This window comes from Anolis sagrei, chromosome 8 (assembly GCF_037176765.1).
Source record: "Anolis sagrei isolate rAnoSag1 chromosome 8, rAnoSag1.mat, whole genome shotgun sequence".
NCBI classification, from domain to species: domain Eukaryota; kingdom Metazoa; phylum Chordata; class Lepidosauria; order Squamata; family Dactyloidae; genus Anolis; species Anolis sagrei.
Window position 1 is genome coordinate 2,221,151 of NC_090028.1, and position 19,585 is coordinate 2,240,735.

Sequence of the window (19,585 nt, forward strand, 5' to 3'; positions counted from 1 at the left end):
GGGCATATTGAGTATTCATGCCAAGCTTGGTCTAGATGCATCGGTGTTCTCTGGATGTGGGTAAACTACAACTCCAAAACCCAAGGTCAATGCCCACCAAATCCTTCTAGTATTTTCTGTTGGCCGTGGGAGCTCCGTGTCCAAAGTTTGGTTCAGTTCCATCATTGGTGGAGTTCAGAATGCTCTTTGCTATTGTAAGTGAACTATAAATCCCAGCAACTACAACTCCCAAATGACAAAATCAATCCCACCAGTATTCAAATTTGGACGTATTGAGTATTTGTGCCAAATGAATGAAAATACATCCTGCGTATCGGATATTTACACGATGATTCCTAACAGGAGCGAAATTACAGTTGTGAAGTAGCCATGAAAATAAAGTTATGGTTGGGGGTCACCACCACATGAGGAACTGTATTAAGGGGTCACGGCATTAGGAAGGTTGAGAACCACTGCTCTAAATCCAACGACGCTTGGCCTTTTCCAGGTCTCTGACATTCAATGGGCTGGGTTTTATGCCACCCGTGTTCTCAATGGACTGACTCACGCGCCACTGACTCATGTTTCCTTGACCTGAACTCTGTGGAAAGTACAGCCAAGGATGGTTTCACACACGCAGCCGGGAAGTGACTCTCGAGGGCCATTGTTCTCGCTTGGCAGATGTTTCCTCCAGGTCTCCCACCCAGATGGCTATCAAAGCAATGGATGCCACTGGGATGCAAATTCAAGAGCTCTGGGAACTCCTCTCTTCCCTCTGGCAAAATCACAATTTCCCCCCTCCTTGGATACTGGATTCCACCAAGGATTAGTGACCTGATTTCCCACCTTGATCCCAACATGGGGTCCAAGGCAGAGTAGAATGGTTTAGAACAACCATGGGCAAACATGGGCCCTCCAGGTGTTTTAGACTTCAACTCCCACTGTTATATAGTGTTAGGTACTAGGCTTGGGCAATCCATGGTTCTAAATGGTTCTAAAGTACTTACAAAACTAAAGTTCTGGTGATGAAAATTTCAGAACTCTAACAAAACTTTCAAAATTTAATTATTATTTCATTATTGGTGATTTTAATGACAGAACCAATTAGGAACTGCCATTTATTATGAAATTTTGAGAGTTTTGTTAGAGTTCTGAAATTTTCACCACCAGAACTTTAGTTTTGTAAGTACTTTAGAACCATTTAGAACCATGGATTGCCCAAGCCTATTAGGTACATAATGCTGTTTTGGATAGAAATGCATTGCCTGTAACTCCAGTGTGTGAAAAAATACAGTTCTAATGGACATGTGGTCACAGCACATTCCACTGAAGGGTTAAGCAAGTGGAGATGTGGATCTACAGCAGGCATGAGCAAACTTTGGCCTTTTCTCCAAGTGTTTTGGACTTCAACTCCCACAATTCCTAGCAGCCTCAGGCGCCTTTCTTTTCTCCCTCCGCCGCTTAAGAGGTGGAGGGAGAAAGGGAAGGGGCCTGAGGCTGTTAGGAATTGTGGGAATTGAAGTCCAAAACACCTGGAGGGCCCAAGTTTGCCCATAGCTGGTTGAGAACCACAATACAGTTAAAAACTCAAAGTGATCTTGTGACATACCATGTTTCATCACATAATAGTCGCCACTGCATAATGCCATGTAACAAGATTTTGGTTTAGAACCACAATACAGTTAAAAACTCAAAGTGATTGTGAGATGTTGTGACATACCATGTTTCATCCCATAATAGTCTCCACCGCATAATACCATGTAACACGATTTTGGTTTAGAACCACAATACAGTTAAAACCTCAAACCAATTATGAGATGTTGTGACATACCATGTTTCATCACATAATAGTCGCCACCACATAATACCATATAACATTATTTTTGTTCCTGTTGAGTATGCACGCCCAGTGTAGAACACATCTCACCATTGTAAAACAGTGGACGTGGCTCTTAATGAGACATGACGCATTATCACAGGATGCCTACGTCCCACACCACTGGATAAATTATACTGTTTAGCCAGTATTGCACCACCTGTTGGTCATTGAGGTTCTGTGTGGGAAGTTTGCCCCAATTCTGTCATTGGTGGGGTTCAGAATGCTGTTTGATTGTAGGTGAACTATACATCCCAGCAACTACAACTCCCAAATGTCAAGGTCTATTTCCCCCAAAATCCATCTGTGTTCATATTTGGGCATATGGAATATTTGTGCCAAGTTTGGACCAGATCCATCGTTGTTTGAGTCCACAGTGCTCTCTGGATGTAGGTGAACTACAACTCCCAAACTCAAGGTCAATGCCCACAAATCCCTTCCAGTGTTTTCTGTTGGTCATGGGAGTCCTGTTGTGTCACGTTTGGTTCAATTCCATAATTGGTGGAGTTCAGAATGCGTAGGTTAACTATAAATCCTAGCAACTACAACTCCCAAATGACAAAATCACCTTATTTTGAGTGATGGTCACTCCTTGGGTTAGTAAGTGTCTTGTGGCCAAATTTGGCAGCAATTCGTCCAGTGGTTTTTGAGTTCTGTTAATCCCACAAATGAACATTATATTTTTATTTGTATAGATTGGGGATCAATACCAAGAGCGAATCTATTGAATATCAGCTGCTCCCCTGTGAACTCTGTGAAACTGCTATTCTCCAAACCAGGAACAGAGCATTTTACAAATTTTGTTACAGAAGGGTTATGACAGCACCTACATTGCAGCATGGGATTGTAGGCCCAAATGTCCCACAGAGCTGTTTGCTCTTCCGAATGCAGTGATTTTCCCTGTCTCTCTTTCGAGGCCTTTTCCAGACCCGGATCCCTCCAGCCGCTTACCAATCCGGCTTGCCCGAAGAGCAGCTGCACCGCCGTCTTGCAGGCTCCACGCCACGTGGACGGGCAGACCTGGTTCAGGACCTCCGTCACGGGGGAGTCGTCCCGCGGGGTCACCCCGTTGTGGCACCCGGCCTCTTTCATCAGCTGGATCATCGTGTGCTGTCAAAGGCAAAAGAGCAAAAAATGATAGAGAAGGAAAGCCACGGTCTACATCTGGATTCTTTCCAACAGAAACATGATTGCAAAGGGGTGGTCAATCATCCTCTCACCCACATCTAATAATATATTTAATGCAGTTTTCAAATGCTTTGCAAAACAATACGACAAAATTGGAGTCAAGACGGGACGGTTGTTCTTTTCCCAGCTTTACCGTTTTCAGCTTGAGGTTCTCGGCCGCCGACTCGTTGAAGGAGATGCCTTTCAAGAAGTGGGGCCCAATCTGGATGGGGACGGTGGGCAGCTCGCACTGGATGGGCTGGGGAGGGGTCTGCCTCCGCCCGGCCTGCTGGGCCTCTGCATCGCTGCAGCAGCCCTTCAATGGGAAACGAGTGGGGAGAATCTCATGAAATAGGATGTATGGTTTGCATGAAATTGTATGAAAGACACAATTCTAAAATATTGAGGGCTGAAAAACAACTACACTGCTGGATTGTAATTAAAAGTTGCTGAACTGCTGACCAGAGACAAACAATTAACTGTTGAACTCTTGGTGGAAAACAACATGTTTGCATTACCAAAGACAATGGCTCTTTTAAGTAGGGACATGTTTACAAGGTTCCTTACGTTTAAAAGGAAGCAAACAGTGCTCCTTAAGAAGGAAAACCAATTATCACTGAAAGAAGCCAAGTCAACATCTGCCCAGGAACTGATGGGAATTATAATATAATAATAATAATAATAATAATAATAATAATAATACTTTATGGTTTGCATGAAATTATATTAAAGACACAATTCTAAAATATTGAGGGCTGAAAAACAATAACACTGCTGGATTGTAATTAAAAGTTGCTGAACTGCTGACTGGAGACAAATGATTAACTGTTGAACTCTTGGTGGGAAACAACATGTTTGCATTACCAAAGACAAAGGCTTTTTTAAGTAAGGACATGTTTACAAGGAAGGAAGCAAACAGTGCTCCTTAAGAAGGAAAACCAATTATCACTGAAAGAAGCCAAGTCAACATCTGTCCAGGAACTGATGGTAATAATAATAATAATAATAATAATTTATTTATACCCCGCCACCATCTCCCCAAGGGGACTCGGGGCGGCTTACATGAGGCCAAGCCCAACAACACATCAGTAAAAACAACAAAGCAATAAGCAAATAAAACAATATGAATAATATATCTCACATATAGACAGTAACACACAACGGGTAGTTAAAGTGCTTCTGATGACATTTTGCAGGACATTGTTTCCTTTATTCAGAGAAGGCACACTGGAACAGCCATGTTTTCAGGCTCCTCCTAAAGACTTGTCTGATATCCTTGGGAAGTGAGTTCCAGAGTCAGGGGGCCACCACAGAGAAGGCCCTCTCCCTCATCCCCACCAATCGTGCCTGCGAAGGGTGCGGGAGCAAGAGCAAGGCCTCTCCAGATTATCAAAGAGATTGCGTGGGTTTGTACACAGAAATGCAGTCACAAGTTTCAGGCTTGAAAACAACCTGTCACTCATTTGCAGCTTCTTCAATTTTTGGAATAGAATCAGCAAGAAAATGGCTATATAAGAGACTCTAATATTCCAACATTGTGGCAGACCAGAGGAGTCTGATCCACCCAGTATGCTCTGTTCCATGGGAAGGACAGGGGTGGTGTATTCGCAGGGCAACGGAGAAGTCTTGTCGTCTGCCTCCTTCTCAGGTTGGAAGGGAAGAAGTGTGTTTTGGAAAAGTATGGTGCGTATTTGCAGGGTGGCAGAGCTGTAACAGAACTTAAGAGTCGGGTCAGTTGCTTCTTTCTCAGAGGAAAGGAAAGAATGCGTATTGGAAGTACTGGAAAAGTGGCAGGTTTGTAGGGAAGCAATCTGGCCTACGTGCAGGAGACGGAGGAAGAACGGTGGATGGCCATCTGTCAGGGGTGCCTTGGTCATGTTTTTCCTGCCTAACAGGAAGAAAGGGGTTGGACTAAATGGCCCTTGGGGTCTCTTCCAACCAAATGATTCTATACACAAATTTGATGGAAGAACTCACCTGGAGGCTCGCTTCGATCGCCTTTGGGTTCAAGTGGAAGCCGGCTTTCATTGCATATTCACAGTGGCCCAGGCTTTCCAAGGCCACTTTATACGCCTGGTTTCAAAAAAAGAAACACAACCGCGTCACACAGCTGGGAAAACAAGAAGCGCTGCGTATCGTTTACCTCCTTAAACCCTGAGACTCTCAAAGCGGAGGGTAAGGAACCCATCCCTTTGTGTGACTTTTTAAAGACAGGTTCTACATTTCTTCTCCCAATCAGCCTCCAAACGTAGTCTCACATTTTGCAAGACATGGATAGCATGGCATTCCTCACTCATACTGAACTGATTACAGCTTTGTTTATGTATTGATCTGCATATGTATTTATTGTTCTTTTTTAATATTTCTCTCTTTTTTTTGCTAGTGAAAAGAGATCTCAAAGCAGCCCAAGAGAAAGCAGATGCTCTTGTTAGCTTCCTGGTTTTTATCCTATGCTGATAACAACAACAACAACAACCATAATAATAATGATAATAGCAAAGATGCTGATAATAACCATGATGATCATAATACTGGTGATACTGATCATAATCATGATGATGATACAGCCCAGAAACCATGCAACACCAGTGATTCCAGCCATGAAAGCCTTCGACAATACATGAATATTGATGATAATAATAATAATAATAATTATTATTATTATTATTATGCTAATAAGAATGATGATGATTATAATGATATAATGATAATAATATAATAATTATATTATTATATTATATTATAATAATAATAATATAATATAATATAATATAATAATATATCTGTTTCAACAGGCCTTTAATCTTTGATATTGTTGTTTTTAAATTGTTTTAAATTGTGTTAGATTTTAGGCTGTTCTTGTAAGCCGCTCCGAGCCCCAGGGGAGTGGCGGCATATAAGTTTGAATCATAAATAAATAAATAAATAGTATGGTAACAATAATGACATTATAAATAATGATAATTATTATTCTACTGATACAATATTATTATTATTTTATATTATTAATATTAATATTATTTTACTGACACAAAAACACAGTATGTCACAGCAAACGTAATATGGAATCCAGCATATATATCTCATTTGCTGTGACATACTGTGTTTTTTGTGTCAAAATAATAATAATAAAAATTATAATATTAATGATAATATGGTAATAATAATGTTAATAATGATAATGGTAATAATGATGATGATTATTATAGCAATAATGAAAATATTAATAATGATTGTAAGCTTAACCAATTTGAACAAATAATACAAAATGGAAGGGCTGTAGAAGAGCATGAAAATTTGAAAGGAATAACTAGTAAAATATATAAAATAATAATTGAAATAAAAGAAGGAGAAACAAAAAATAATACCCTCAAGGAAGTTTGGGAAGTTGATTTGGGGATAAAAATAAATGAAATAGAGTGGTAACAATTGTGGAGACAAAGACATCTAAAAAATTTATCAATACGGGTTAAAGAAAATTATTATAAGTTAATATGGAAATGATACCTAACACCAGTAAGAATAGTAAAGGTAAAGGTAGTCCCCTGACATTAAGTCCAGTCATGTCTGACTCTGGGACTCTGGTGCTCATCTCCATTTCTAAGCCGAAGAGCCAGCGTTGTCCGTAGACACCTCCAAGGTCATGTGGCCAGCATGACCGCATGGAGCACCGTTACCTTCCCGCCGGAGCGGTACCTATTGATCTACTCACATTTACATGTTTTTTAACTGCTAGGTTGGCAGAAGCTAGGGCTGACAGCGGAAGCTCATGCCGCTCCCTGGAATCTAACCTGCGACTTTTCGATCAACAAGCTCAGCAGCTCAGTGCTTTAACCCACTGCACCACCGGGGGCCCCCACCAGTAAAAATAGCACATATAAATAAAAAATTGTTGGAGAGGATGTCAAGAACCAGGAACATATATACATATGTGGTGGCAGTGTAAATATGTAAATAATTTTTGGGGGAAAGTATTTAGAGAAATAGAAGATATAATGAATATTAAAATAGAAAGAAGTCCTAGTATAGCTTTATTATCGTTATATGACAATAAACAATTGAAAAAAAGAGGATAAAGAAGCGGCAACAAATTTATTAACAATAGCAAGACTGCTCATAGCAAGGAATTGGAAAAAAGAAATGAATATACAAATAGAGGAGTGGTACAAAGAAGTATGGAAACTAGCAATAAATGATAAGCTGACATGTATATTAAAAGTTAAAAGAGGTATACGGAAACAAAGTGATTTTGATGAGGTATGGAGAAAATTTATTGGAAAAGGATTAAAAAATAAAGAAGGAAAGTTACCTCCACAAGAAGAATTGAAATTTTGGATAGATGACATGTAAAAGCTGTGGCTTGGGGGGGGGGGGGGGGGGGGAGCACAGCGGTGAGGGATAGAAAATATTGTTAATAATGATAATTATTTGTTAACAATATTAACAGCTGAACATTTTAGGGAAATGCAGAAAAATAACACCAGATGCCAAAAGTATGTTAGTTTGTATTGAATAATATGTATCTGCTGTAAAACAAATGTATAACAAATGTATTAAACCAGGATAAAATAATAAAAATTATTATTTTAAAAAATGCACATATACATGGCAAACATTCAATGCCATTTAAACATACAACATATATGGACAGACACAGGAAAAAAATGATTATAATGATAATAATTATGGCAATAATGATAACAATGACAATAATAATAATTATGGTAATAATGGTAATGGCGCTCCACGTAGTTATGCTGGCCACATGACCTTGGAGGCGTCTACAGACAACACCGGCTCTTCAGCTTAGAAATGGAGATGAGCACTAGAGTCCCAGAGTCAGAGGGGAAAATCTTTACCTTTACCTAATAATAATGGTAATGATAATGATGATAATAATAACAATAATAATCAATGTTTCCATCCAAGCAGAGACAACCCCATCGGTCACTCACCTGCAGAGTGCTGTCTATTTTCAAGTTGAGTTCCTTCAGCTGGTGCTCAGGGATGGCCACGCTCTGGGAGCAGAAGAGTTGCTGGACCTCAAGGCCGGCCAAGCAGCCGTCGCAGCCTCTTTCCCGCAGTCGTGACGTGGCCTTCGGACACAAGGCACAAAACGCAGCAGGTATGAAACAGTCATACAGCAGAGTCTCGCTTAGCCAACATAAAGAGGCCGGCAGGGCGTTGGATAAGCAAAAATGTTGGATAATACTCAAGAGATTAGGGAAAACCCTATTAAATGTCAAATTACTTTATGATTTTACAAATTGTTGGGGTTCAGCCTGCGTGTGAACCTGAACCTGATTCTCTGATTGCTGAACCTGAACCTAATTCTCTGATTGTATTTCCTGATGCTAATGAAAATGTATTTTTCCCTGATGGTAATGAAAATGTTGATTCTGAGGTCAGTGGCTTGGAAAGTGAAACTACACATTCTGATGAGAATGTTGCAGAGCCAAGCGGTGATAGCTTTTCAGAGGAGTTAGCACGTGGCTTCCTTAATGAGGATAGAAAAGGACAGATTTGGAAAAACAGGAGTGAATCGCAGAGTCTGCGAAGGTCAAGCAAATTAAGGGAGAAGGCAACACAGGCTTCAAAGCCTGGAGGCGTGTCACGAAACTGCTTCTTCAGTTTTAAGTGCCTCTCGCCAGGTTGTCTTGTTAGATCAGGCATCATTTAGACTGAGGCATTACCTTGGCAGATTTCCCGTTTCCCGTGGCCTACATCCCAAGAGGCTTCTAGTGCTCCAAGTACAGTTAGTGAATTGCTAACAGGTTCCAGGTTTTTACAGTGTTGCTTTTGGATTTTGGATCTAGTTGACTGCTGAATTTTACTGTGGCTTTTTGACTTTGCATTTTCTTCTATTTTGTAACCATTTTTCATCAATAAAAAGGGATTTTTTTCTCACAGTCAAGTGTGGTGGATTGTTATCTTATGGTCTCGTTTCCTTCTCTGGGTTGCAACACAAATTAAGCACCAAAATATTATGTTTTACAACAAATTGACAGAAAAAGCAGTTCAGTACACAGCAGCATTATGTAGCAATTACTGTATTTACGAATTTAGCATCAAAACATTGCACAGTATTGAAACAGCTGTGGATCTGGGTGGGAGGCAGACTGTGTTGGATAATGCAGAATGTTGGATGAGCAAAGGTAGGATAAGCGAGACTCTACTGTACTTCCAACAACTGACACAACTGTGATGCGCCATCAGGGTGATTATTATTATTATTTGAAACACAAAAAGGTTAGTACACAGCAAACAAGGTCACTCTGCCGGCTGTTGAATTAGATCACACATCGGACACTTCCCAAGTGTCTAGGACTGTGTGATGTATCAGCAAATAATGTGTGCAGATCCCAGTAGGGTGACCTTTTGCAGCTGACAGATGGTAATTTTGTCAGTGCTGATTGTGTTTAAGTGCAGGCCAAGGTCTTGAGGCACTGCACCCAGTGTGCCAATCACCACTGGGACCACCCTGACTGGCTTGTGCCAGAGTTTTTGCAGATCGATCTTATTATTATTACTACTACTACTACTACTACTACTATTATTTTACTGACACAAAAACACAGTATGTCACAGCAAATGAGATCTATATGCTGGATTTCTTTGAACACTTCCCAAGCGTCTAGGACTGTGTGATGTATCTATTATTATTATTATTATTATTATTATTATTATTATTATTATTATTATTATTTGAAACACAACAAGATGAGTTCACAGCAGACACTCTGCTGGCTGTTATATTGGATCACACATCAGACACTTCCCAAGTGTCTAGGTCTGTATTATTGTTGTTGTTATTGTCATTATTATTATTATTATTATTAGAAACACAACAAGATGAGTCCACAGCAAACACTCTGCTGGCTGTTGAATTGGATCACACGTCGGACAATTATTATTATTATTATTATTATTATTATTATTATTTGAAGCACAACAAGATGAGTCCACAGCAGACACTCTGCTAGCTATTATATTGGATCACATGTCAGACAATTATTATTTTTATTATTATTATTATTAGAAACACAACAAGATGAGTCCACAGCAGACATTCTGCTAGCTATTATATTGGATCACACGTCGGACAATCATCATCATCATTATTATTATTATTATTTGAAACACAACAAGATGAGTCCACAGCAGACACTCTGCTGACTGTTGAATTGGATCACACGTCAGACAATTATTATTATTATTATTATTATTATTATTATTATTTGAAACACAACAAGATGAGTCCACAGCAGGCACTCTGCTGGCTGTTGTATTGGATCACACGTTGGACAATTATTATTATTATTATTAGAAACACAACAAGATGAGTCCACAGCAGACACTGCTGGCAGTTGTATTGGATCACCCATCGGACACTTATTATTATTATTATTATTATTATTATTATTGTGCTTTTCTTGCATGGCAGAAGGGGGGTTGGACTGGATGACCCTTCCAACTCTCTGATTCTATTCCTGGGGATTTTTAGAGGCTGCAGAGGTGGCCCTCCCTCCACCCCAAGGGGATGCATGGGCTCAGTGAGTGTTCCCCGAGTGTGGGCTTGGTCGAGTGGCTCTGCTGCGGCTGGGACGGGGCTTAACCCACTGGCGAGGTGACCCACCTCGGCCGCCCTCCTCCAGGAGCGCACGGCCTCCTCGGGCTCGGTTGTGGGGCCGGTTCCGGTGGCCTGTGTCCCACTGGAGGGCTTCCTTTCCTGGGCGACGGCTTCCGCGAAGCAGGAATGGGCCACCGGCTGGACCTTCTGCAGGGCTTGGGACAGGAACTGGAAATGGACCTGCATCACGGTCAAGAAGCAGCGTCCGAGCACCTGGCAAGCAAACAGGGAAACAACCGTCAGTCACGATTAAAGGGTTGCTCACCTTCCATTTGGCCATCTTCACAGCTGAACATTTTAGGGTCCTAGGCTCTTGTTGGGTCCACATAAATGTACTGGAACTCTGAGGTATGGTGTGGTTTCCAGGCTGTATGTCCATTGTGTTCTAGAAGCATTTTCTCCTGATGTTTTGCCTGCATCTGTGGGTACTGGCATATCAGAATGCTGGCTTTAGCCTATAAAGCCCTAAATGGTTCTTAAATGGAAATTAAGATTGTTTGGGGAGGCTCTTTTTAGCAGGCGCGCTTGGCGGGGACAAGAGACAGGGCCTTCTCAGTGGTGGCCCCTTGGCTGTGGCACTCCCACCTTAGGGATGTTAGATCGGCCCCCTCCCTCCTGACTTTTTTCCAGCTCTTTGAACAAGGTTTTGGAAATGCAGTGTAAGAGATAAACATGGAACTATGAAAGAGTAAACATGGAACGGCTAGACGATGCTACTGGAAAAATGAATTTAACAGGAAGATACTGCTGATTATATATTTTAATGGGTTTTTTGTATGGATTTTTATTACGTTGTGCTAAATGTTTTTATTAATTGTGTTTTATGACTGTCGTGGCATCAAATTAGTGTAAATATGTAAGCCGCCTTGAGTCGTCTTCGGACTGAGAAAGGCGGGACAGAAATACTGTAAATCTATATAAATAAAAATGTAATGTTCGTTTGTGGGATTAACAGTACTCAAAAACCACTGGACAAATTGACACCAAATTTGGACACTATACCCCTAACAGACCAATGAGTGACCATCACTCCTAAACCCACACACACACACACAAAACACCAGCGGAACAGACTTAAAACCCCAAAAATACACAATATATACATATACACATACACTCATATATATATACACATGCACACATTCATACATACACACACACACACACATATATATATATATGCACAAACACACACAAATATACACACACACATATACACATGCACACATACATATATATGTATACACATGCACACACATATACATGTACCCTTACATACACACATGTACACGCAAATAAGCATTTAGACAAGCACACACAAACAACACAAATATACACACACATACATATGCATATACACATGCACACATACATATATATATATATATATACACATGCACACACATATACATATACCCATACATACACACATATACATGCAAATATGCCTATAGACAAGCACACACAAACAACACAAATATACACACACAAACATATATATATACACATGCACACACATATACATATACCCATACATACACACATATACATGCAAATATGCCTATAGACAAGCACACACAAACAACACAAATATACACACACATACATATACACATGCACACACATATACATATACACATGCACACACATATACATATACACATACATACGCACATATTAATACCAATATGCATATAGACAAGCACACACATATACACAATATGCATGTACACATATAAACACACACACACATAAACACACATACACACATATATATATACACACACAAACACACACACACATATATACACAAATATATAAACACACAAAACACATATACACAGACTGGGCCACAGCAACGTGTGGCAGGGGACGGCTAGTAAATTAATAATAAATAATAAATATCAGGAGAAAATGCTGCTAGAACACATAGGTCATACAGCTTGAAAACCACACAACGTCCCAGTGATTGCGGCTGCAAAAGCCTTCGACAATACATACTAGAAGCATGTTGTGTCCCTCCTTGAGTTGTAAGGAGAGGCAGGGAATAAATAAAAACACATGATTATGATTATCATCATCTGCTCAAATGGGATTTCCAGCACCTCTTTACCAAAAAAGCAGCACGACAAGGATTCTGCCATAACCGAACTGAACCGAAATACACATTGGCAGCCATGCGGCTCCTTTCCAATGCTCAACTGTTTGCAAATGTCCGATCCTTCCACTTCCTAAGTGAATGCATGAGAGGAGCAACACCAAAACGCCCTTCCAGAGCAGAGCTGCTGGTGGCAACCTTCCCCTCCGCCGCCGTCCCAGGCTCTTGGCATTCCTTTCAGATTAAATCATTTCCCTTATTTGTACAAAGTTTAAACCCAACAGGGGAGGGATGCCGAGGAGGACGGGCCTCTCCAAAGGCGCTTTCCTTGCTTTCAGGAGTATTTTGAGCGAGACGTGAAGCAGCAGTGCCCTTCTCAGACATCCTTCTGGACAAACACAACGGGAACGCTCCCTTTGGGATTCCTGCCCAGCGTCTGTTTATCCAGATTGAGGGACGCTTCTCTGAAATGACAGGGAAAAGCTCCGAAGGCACGGCTACACACACAAATAGGGAGAGACCCTTGCTTTGGGGGAAGCGTTTAGAGAAGAAGTCATCCTATCAGGCCTCCTCCTGAGAAAAATGTATAATATCACAAAGGACGACCACCTCACCCGCCTCATAGGAAACCTACAAAACAGGAGCTTTTTTGTTGAGTTCCAGGGCCAGAGAAGCAGATGGCGGAAACAGAAGAAGGGCCTGCCTCAGGGGAGCATGCTTGCTCCATCCATGTTCAACATCTACACAAATGGCCAGCCACTGCCAGAAGGGACAGAGAGTTTCATCTATGCTGATGATCGTGCCATCACCACCCAAGCAGGGAGCTTTGAGATGGTTGAACAGAAGCTCTCCAAAGCTCTGGGTGCTCTCACTGCCTACTACAGGGGAAACCAGCTGATCCCTAATCCATCTAAAACACAGACATGCGCCTTTCACCTTAAGAAAAGACAAGCATCCCGAGCTCTGAGGATTATTACCTGAGAAGGAATCCCACTGGAGCATTGCAGCGCACCCAAAGACCTGGGAGTCACTCTGGACCGTGCTCTGACCTACAAGAAGCACTGCCTGAACATCAAGCAAAAAGTGGGCGCTAGAAACCATATCATACGAAAGCTGACTGGCACAACCTGGGGATCACAACCAGACACAGTGAAGACATCTGCCCTTGCGCTATGCTACTCTGCTGCTGAGTATGCATGCCCAGTGTGGAACACATCTCACCACGCTAAAACTGTGGATGTGGCTCTTAATGAGACATGCCGCATTATCACAGGGTGCCTGCGCCCCACACCACTGGAGAAATTGCACTGTTTAGCTGGTATTGCACCACCTGACATCCGTCGGGAAGTAGCAGCCAATAGTGAAAGGACCAAGGCAGAGACATCTCCAGCTCATCCCCTGTTTGGGTATCAGCCAGCACGTCAACGACTTAAATCAAGACATAGTTTTCTTAGATCTACAGAGACACTCGTTGGAACACCCCAGCAAACGAGAGTCCAAAAGTGGCAGGCTCAAACCCAGAACCTCAATCCATGGCTGATACCAAATGAGAGGCTCCCCCCTGGGCACACAGAAGACGGGGCAACTTGGAAGGCGCTGAACAGATTGCGCTCTGGCACCACGAGATGCAGAGCCAACCTTAAGAAATGGGGCCACAAAGTGGAGTCCACAACACGTGAGTGTGGAAAATAGCAAACCACAGACCACCTATTAGAATGCACCCTGAGCCCTGCCACATGCACAAGGGAGGACCTTCTCACAGTGACACCAGAGGCACTCCAAGTGGCCAGATACTGGTCAAAGGACATGGATGTTTAAACAAGCATTCGATTAATCTGGTGCAACGAAACTGATGAACAAGGATTGGTTAATCACAGACGACGAAATTGGATTGCGACTACAATTAAGAGATGCATTGGATTATTATTGGTGGCCCAATAATATCGTGTATTTTGTATGTGTTTTTATGCTTTTTAATGGAATATTGCTGCTTGTCGTTGTGTTGTAAACCGCGTTGAGTCGCCGATTTAGGCTGAGAAACGGCGGTATATAAGCACAGTAATAAATAAATAAATAAATAAATAAATAAATAAATAAATAAAGGACATTTAACAGAATGCCAGGGTCTTTTTAAACCTTTTTAAACCTTGTGTCTTTAAAATACATTACAACTGTATAATAATAAACTTTATTTATACCCCGCCACCATCTCCCTAATGGGGACTCAGAGAGGCTTACATGGGGCCAAGCCCAGACAACACATTACAGCAATAAAATCAAAGCATAAACAACAAACAACAACAACATCAGAATACATTAATAACACTGTTCAACGGAGAAAAAGTTGCGAGCCTGAAAATAGTTGTTCTTTTATTATTTTGGGGTGCTAAAAACGAAAATGACATTTAAAAATGTATATTGGCTCTAGTTTTTATGATATAAGCAATCACGTGATGGTTGAAAAAAATGCATGTTGCGACTTACACTATGGAAGATTCTAGAATATTCTAGAAAGTTTGATGACCCAGTATTAGTGCCGTGTGCAAAAGCCAGAAAGCCCTCTATAAGGCCAGACTTTTGAACGGTGAGGGTCAGTCAGTTGAAGACTGAGACAGTATCGTTAAACATGGTTTTACATTGTTCTTTTGACTGTAGTTATGCCTCGCACGTGTGTCAATAAAGCACTCTGGAAAAAAGATATCAAGGCCAATGGACTCCGTCAATGCTGTCAGACTCCTGCTGGAGCATTGTAAGAGGGAATCCTTTCCTTGAATACAAAAGAAAAGTCAAGAGAAGCAAACAGGATAGAAACTAAAGTCACAATTAAAGCGACACTTCAACTTTCAGGCTTTTCAACTGCATTAGGCCTACGAATAGAGTTTCTTGCTGCACAAACATAAACAATAGATTAATTAAATAAATATTTCTCATGTATAAACTATTGGCAATATAATTTGACTAAAATTTAGTAAATATTCACGGTTTATATACATGCAGTAAGGTTAGGCGCATTATAATATTAACGAATTACCTATTGTGGAGAAAATTGAAATAGTTGTTGCATAAAAACCAGAGCCAATTAACACATTTAATTATTATATTTGAATTCAGCATGTTAAATTTATTAAGAAACGGCACACTTCATTTCTGCAACTGAGAAAAACTGAAAATTTGTAGAACAGTGAAAGCAGTTATAAAATAACATTATAATAAACAACATCACGATAGCGATAACAGTGGGCAAGGCCACATGTACCGGATAAAACAATTTAAAAACTGTAATGAGATAAAATAGGAGCAAGACATTTACGGGGAACTCATAAAAACCTCTATGAGGTTGAACTTCCCATTTGGGGGGCGCAAGCTCCAGTAGCAGAAAAACGTTGAGGGGTGCAAAATGTCATGGTGTGCAGTGCACCTACTCACCAAAGGTGCAGCGGAAGAGCCAGGTTTTAAGGTTCTTTTTAAATGTTTCTAGTGAAGGGGCTTTCCTGATCTCTCCAGGTAAAGAGTTCCAAAGTCGGGGAGCTACCGAGGAGAAGGCTCTCTCCCTTGTACCCACAAGATAAGCTTGTGAGATTGGTAAAGGTGACAGGAGGTCCTCCCCCAAAGATCGAAGGGCCTGGGTTGGTACGTGGAGAGAGATGTGGTCACGAAGGTAATATACTATAATATAATATTATTTATTTCTGGTATTTATATCCCATCTCTTCTCAACCCCAAAAGGGGGGCTCAGGATGGCTTACAGAGGCAGCAATTTGATGCCGTTACATGAACAACTGATATAATAACCATTAAAGAAACCATCAAACCATTAAAATACATAAAATACATAAGCCATTAATTAAATATAATATAGTGCTACTAATAATAACACAATATTACAATTATATATTTTATATTACATGTAGTATTACTAATAATATTACAATGCAATGCTATAGTATAATATGCAACTTCCAATTCGGCCCAAAACTTATAGTAATAAATTGGCTATCCCTAAAGATGCTAGAAATCAAAGACAAGAGCAAATTCGGCCCAAAATCTTTAATAGGACATTGGCAATTCCAAAAATAGACACTACTATTCGGCCCGAAAGTAACAAAAATAGATTGGCAATTTCAAAATCTACTCCCGACAAAATACAGCTGAGGTGCCAAGACGGTGGCCCCTCCAAGCTAAAGGTGGTGCTGTTTAATGCCAGGTCGGTAAATGGTAAATCTGCCATCATTCGAGACCTAATCCAAGAAGAACGAGCCGACCTGGCTTGTATAACGGAAACCTGGCTGGACGAGGGGGGAGGGGTTAATCTCTCCCAACTCTGCCCACCAGGTTATTCCGTGCAGCACCAACCAAGGCTTGGAGGGCGGGGAGGCGGAGTCGCAGTGGTCTATAAGGACTTCATTCCACTGATCAGGTGTCCCATCCCACAATCATCTTCCTTTGAATGTGCCGGCTTTAGGATAGGTGACCGGGACAGGATAGGGATTCTAGTAGTGTACCGACCACCCCGCTGCACTACAGTCTCCCTACCTGAGCTGGCGGGAGTGGTCTCGGACATGGTGTTGAACTCCCAACGGCTTTTGGTCCTGGGAGACTTCAACATCCATGCCGAGGCCTCTCTTTCCGGAGCGGCTCAGGACTTCATGGCCTCCATGGCAACCATGGGCCTGTCCCAGTTAATATCTGGTCCCACCCATAGTGCCGGACACACCTTGGATTTGGTCTTTACCCAAGGATGGGATGAGGGTGACGGAATGGAGGAGCCGACCATCGCCCCTTTGCCATGGACCGATCACCACCTGATCAGTTTTAGACTAACTGTGCCTTCTAACCTCCGCAGGGGTGGTGGACCCATTAGAATGGTCCGCCCCAGGAGACTGATGGATCCAAATGGTTTCCTGATGGCTCTTGGGGATTTCTCCACCTCCTTGGCTAGCGATACTGTCGATGCTCTGGTCTCTGGCTGGAATAGGGAGTTGACCAGGGCAATTGACACTATCGCTCCGGAACGCCCCCTCTCGAGTAACCGAGCTAAACCAGCTTCTTGGTTTACTGAGGAGCTGGCAGCAATGAAGCGAAAGAAGAGGAGGCTAGAGTGCGTGTGGCGTCAGAATCCCACCAATCTAGCTCAAACACACCTGAATGCCTTTTTAAGGTCCTACGGTGTGGCAATAGAGGCAGCTCAGAAAACATTCATCACAGCCAATATTGCATCAGCGAAGAATCGTCCAGCTGAGCTTTTCCGAGTTGTCAGGGGCCTGTTAAATCCGCCGAAAAGCGAGGCCCCGGATAACTCGGTGGCTCGCTGTGAAGCATTTGCTCGATCCTTCGCGGATAAAATTGAGCGGATTCGGTCTGGCTTCGACGTCATGTTAACGGCAGTCTCTGGGGATGTAACGAGAGCATCTGCTTGTCCGGTTTTGTTGGATTCATTTCAATTGGTTCAGCTTGAGGATGTGGACAGGATCCTTGGAGAGGTGCGACCCACCACATGCATCCTAGACCCCTGTCCTTCCTGGCTGATCAAGGAAGCCAGAGGGGGTTTGGCAGGGTGGGTGAAGGTGATGGTTAATACCTCCTTACAGAAAGGAGTTTCCAGCGAGCTTAAAGCAAGCTATTATAAAACCGCTGTTGAAGAAACCATCACTGGATCCCACTCAATTCGATGACTATCGGCCAGTTTCCAATCTCCCCTACTTGGGCAAAGTCATGGAACGTGTGGTGGCAACACAACTCCAGGGGTTTCTGGTAGACACTGATTATCTTGATCCGGCACAGTCTGGCTTTAGGCCGGGACATGGAACTGAGACAGCCTTGGTCGCCTTGGTAGATGATCTGCGCAGGGAACTAGACAGGGGGAGTGTGTCCCTGTTGGTTCTGCTGGACCTCTCAGCGGCCTTTGATACCGTCGATCACGGTATCCTTCTGGGCCGCCTCATGGACATGGGGCTCGGAGGCACTGCCTTGCGGTGGCTCCGATCCTTCCTTGAGGGACGGACCCAGAAGGTGTTATTGGGTGACACCTGTTCGGCCCCACAACCGTTGTTGTGTGGAGTCCCACAGGGTTCAATCTTGTCCCCGATGTTATTTAACATCTACATGAAGCCGTTGGGAGAGATCATTCGGAGTTTCGGACTAAGATGCTATCTCTATGCAGATGACGTCCAAATCTGTCACTCCTTCTCACCTGTCACCAAGGAGGCTGTCCAGACCTTGAACCGGTGTTTAGCCGCTGTATCGGACTGGATGAGAGCTAACAAATTGAAATTGAATCCAGACAAGACAGAGGTCCTACTGGTCAGTCGGAAGGCCGAACAGGGTATAGGGTTACAGCCTGTGTTAGACGGGGTTACACTCCCCCTGAAGACGCAGGTTCGCAGCTTGGGAGTGATCCTGGACTCACCGCTGAGCCTGGAACCCCAGGTCTCAGCGGTGGCCGGGAGAGCTTTCGCACAATTAAAACTTGTGCGCCAGCTGCGCCCGTACCTTGGGAAGTCAGATCTGGCCACGGTGGTCCACGCTCTTGTCACATCCCGGTTGGATTACTGCAACGCACTCTACGTGGGGTTGCCTTTAAAGACTGCTCGGAAACTACAACTAGTCCAACGAGAAGCAGCCAGGTTGCTCACCGGAGCGACGTACAGGGAGCACACCACCCCCCTGTTGCATCAGCTCCACTGGCTGCCAATCCAATTCCGAGCAGAATTTAAAGTGCTGGTCTTGACCTATAAAACCCTATACGGTTCCGGCCCAGTGTATTTGTCCGAACGGATCTCCCTCTACATCCCACCTCGAAGTCTAAGATCTTCTGGGGAGGCCCTGCTCTCGACCC

General features: G+C 42.5%; 1 protein-coding gene across 1 annotated transcript in view; it reads right to left on the minus strand.

Annotated features, from left to right (window-relative positions):
• GARRE1 (granule associated Rac and RHOG effector 1) overlaps window positions 1-19,585 on the minus strand; it is a 98,414-nt gene that overhangs the window by 22,668 nt on the left and 56,161 nt on the right. Inside the window, exons 3-7 of the mRNA XM_067470950.1 lie at window positions 10,659-10,865; window positions 7,978-8,118; window positions 5,000-5,095; window positions 3,177-3,338; window positions 2,807-2,965 (exon numbers count right to left, since the gene is read on the minus strand). Of these exons, the coding sequence (XP_067327051.1) occupies window positions 2,807-2,965; window positions 3,177-3,338; window positions 5,000-5,095; window positions 7,978-8,118; window positions 10,659-10,865 (765 nt within the window). The remainder of the gene's footprint in view (window positions 1-2,806; window positions 2,966-3,176; window positions 3,339-4,999; window positions 5,096-7,977; window positions 8,119-10,658; window positions 10,866-19,585) is intronic.